At 50.3% G+C, this 3,608-nt stretch overlaps 1 protein-coding gene across 1 annotated transcript in view; it reads right to left on the bottom strand.

Moving 5' to 3' along the window:
* Positions 1-912, bottom strand: part of NAPRT (nicotinate phosphoribosyltransferase) — a 21,012-nt gene extending 20,100 nt beyond the window's left edge. Inside the window, exon 1 of the mRNA XM_018572358.1 lies at positions 669-912. Coding sequence (XP_018427860.1) covers positions 669-861 — 193 coding nt within the window. The 5' untranslated portion in view covers positions 862-912. The remainder of the gene's footprint in view (positions 1-668) is intronic.
* Positions 913-3,608: the final 2,696 nt, after the last annotated feature.

Here is a 3,608-nt window from a genome sequence, read left to right as displayed (position 1 = left end):
AGGCAGTGATGTGGGCAGGGGGGGAAAAGGGGAGTGGGAGGAGTCACCAGTTTTTGAGGGGGGCAGGGTGTACAGAGGTAAGTGGGAGGAATGACAAAAGGAGAGAAGGGGGATGAGTCTATTGGGAGGTGTCACCCATGGTGTGGAGGTGGGCAGGGTCACCAAGAGTGGTGGTGGGAGGAGTCATGAGAAAAAGTAGGCAGGATGGGATAAGTCTAGTGGGAGGAGTCACTAGGTGGTGGAAAGGTGGGCAGTGAGGATGAGTTTAGTGGGAGGTGGTGGAGGAAGAGGGAAATTAGCTTAGTGGGAGGAGTCACAAGATGGTGGACGAGGGGGTGAGCTTAGTGGGAGGAGTCACTAGATGTGGACGGGGGAGCTTAGTGGGAGGAGTCACCAGAAGATGGTGTGGGGGGGATCGGTATAGGGGGTTGTGCTTAATGGGAGGAGTCACTAGATGGTCGATGGGGAATGAGCTCAGTGGGAGGAGACACCAGCAGATGGTGTGGGGTGAACTTAGTGGGAGGAGTCACCAGGAAGGAAATGGAGACAGAAAGCAAGCGGGGTCACAGGTGTACAAAGAGTTTTTAAAAAGTCATAAGGTGGGCGGGGCGATAAGGTGATCGGCGAGGTAAAGGCAGTGGGAGGAGTCCCCCGGTGGGCGGAGTCACCTGTGCGGGAAAAACAAAAGCCCCTCAGGAACTTCAGGCTCTCCTCCAGCCCGCAGTAGATGGTGAATCCCCCCTGGAATGGCGGCTCCCGGAAGAAGAGCTCGAACTCCGCAGCCTCCTGGTGCCGCCCGCTTCTCCAGTAGCCGTAAGCCATGGTGAACTGATACAAGTCAGTCAGCAGCGGCAGCTCCATGCTTAGAGTGGAGCACGTGACCTAGATGTCAATGAAGACTCCACTTCCGACGGAAACTCAGCGCGGGAGCTGCTGGGAAATGGAGTCCGTGGCGAGAAAGAGTGACGTCGTCACGCGGTACACTGCGGCTGGTGCACAGTTGATAGAACGTGAAACCAAGCTCCGCCCACTTTACCTCACGATGAAGATTCGACTATTATCACCATCAGCGAATCTCTTGACCAGAGAGAGCTGACAATCTATATGTGCTATCACCCCGATACCTCAGTGTAGGGCCCCCAAAACTGTACCTCAAAAACCTTGTCCTGCTGTCTCCAAACCTGTTCAATAACTTTCTACATAAGGTGACAGAGACGAGGCAGTTTGGGGGCAAGGGAAGCAAAAGTTGAGGTAAAAGTGTGTGTTTGTACAATGCTACAGAATATGCCGGTGTTATTTAACCCTTCTGTTCCCCTGCCGTGGAACCAGGTTGCTCTCTTGCGCTGCCCGCGCTGGTGACGGGATAGCCCCCCATGTGATAGCATATTGGTGGTGACAGCTACTCTTTAAGGTTATACTGGGGGGTCCAAAAGACTCCTAATTAGTGATGAGCCGAACACCCCCGTGTTCGGTTCTAACTCGAACTTTCGAACATGGAAAAAGTTCTAACTCGAACTTAGAACTCAATGCAAGTCTATGGGGGTAGAACTCAGAAAATTAAAGGTCCCCATTTTGTAGCCTTATATGCAATTTATTGGCCATAAAAAGTGTATGGGGATCCGGGTAGTGCCCTGAATGACAGGAATCAATGAAATTTAAAACAAAAAAAAATATTTTTCCGCTGCATGGGAGCGTCTGCCTGTCCTGTTTGGTCTTTGTGACATAGTGCAATAGACTGCTATAATAGATCAGTATGAGAGACTGCTATAGCACAGAACTATCACAGAATATAAAATTATATATTCACAAAAATATCACAGAAGTCTGATATATATACAGAAGCAGAAGTCTGATATATACACAGAAGTCTGATATATACACAGAAGTCTGATATATATACAGAAGTCTGATATATATACAGAAGTCTGATATAACTCTCTATCAATCTCAATAAATCTGCTGTCACTAACTAGAACTCTTCTATAACTCTCTATCAATCTCAATAAATCTGCAATTACTAACTAGAACTATCTCTCTCTCTTTATATATATATCTCTATATATATCTCTATATCTCTCTTTATATCTCTCTTTATATCAATCTCCTTCAACACACTACACAGGGCCGCGGTGTCAGCAGCCTTATATAGTGTGCTGCAGGGATTTAGCTGTGAGACATGATTGGGCAGAGTCATCATGACTTTGCCCAATCATGGCTCTATATTTTTACTGAGCCCTGATTGGCACAGTCTTGCACCTGACCTGCGGTCAGGTGCAGGACTGTAGCCAATTGCCGTTTCGGACGGCGCAGTGCATTGTGGGATGTGCCGCGGTCGAACAGACCACGGACATCCCATAATGTTCGCTGAACGCTAGAACATGCAATGTTCGAGTCGAACGTTCAGCCCATTCTTACTCCTAATGTCACCTTGACACTCTAAGGGCCCGTTCACACCAGATGCAGTCCGTTCCGGCACGATTCTAACCATAACGCACTGCCTCGCATTGCGGCCGGCTCACTTTTTTTGGCACCGTAGCCACGCCCTCCGGCCGCAATGCGTTTGGCCGCACAGGATCGCAAGGCACATTATGCCTGCGGTCCGGTGCAATCAAAATAGCGCTTGCAGCATTTTGAGCGCACTGCAGGCATTATGTGTCTTGCGATCCCGTGCGGCTGATCGCATTGCAGCCGGAGGGCGTGGCAACGGTGCCATTCACTTCAATGGCCCGCCCTGCCCCCCACAAAAAAGTGAGGCAGTGCGCTCTGGCCAGAATCGGGCCGGAACGCACTGCATCTGGTGTGAACGAGGCCTTAATAAGCTATTGAAGTGCAGATTGCAGGCTTTCTGGAGCCGAGCACTGACAGCTATGAGACCGGAAGTGATGCAATACGCGTCGCTCCTGGTCCCATAGTACAGGGAGGAGCTCAGTAAACGGAAGTTCGCCACTCTCCTCCCCAGCTTCCTGTCGACACCCGAGATGCTGGTACCTTTCGGATCCATAATTCATAACGGGAAACGGTTATGAGGGTCCAAAGATGGTCAGTAGAAAAATGATCCCTGAGACCCAGGTGATAATATGCAGCCTCGAGTCCCTTCCATCTGGTTGGTTGGCTGATCTTAGTGGGTGGCAACTTGTTTCGATCTCCACAGCAGGCCAAAACGGGAACATTGCCCGGTGGACCAAGCCGAGTCGAACCGGGCCTGGATAAAATCAGCCAGATTGTGTTCTGGCCCAGCCCGGCCGCCTGAGAGCCCCAGACGGGGGCGGCCGTTGTTGGAGCCGATAAAATTAATATCTATGGAAAAGCCTTGATGCAAAGGTGTTCCTTGATATCCTGAACTGAATCAGCATATGGCTGTGTGATACGCAAATGAGGACCATCAAAGGCTTCTTGGGGCAGGACGCTGATGAATGAAGATCTATCGGACTGTCATCTCCTGGAACGAGCCCGACCCCCTGCTGGTAATTACTGCCCACACCTGTGTCAGCAATGCAGCATGCATGATGTGATGGGGGCAGGGGCATATGATGGAACCTTCTTCCTGTGTGATCATCTGCACAAACCTAGCTCACAAGCAGGAACAATGGTAACCTTGGTGACCTCTT

Source organism: Nanorana parkeri, unplaced genomic scaffold, assembly GCF_000935625.1.
Source record: "Nanorana parkeri isolate BGI_ZX_2015 unplaced genomic scaffold, ASM93562v1 scaffold2007, whole genome shotgun sequence".
Taxonomy (NCBI): domain Eukaryota; kingdom Metazoa; phylum Chordata; class Amphibia; order Anura; family Dicroglossidae; genus Nanorana; species Nanorana parkeri.
Note: the sequence above shows the minus strand (reverse complement) of the source record. Positions and strands in the feature narration are given on the sequence as shown.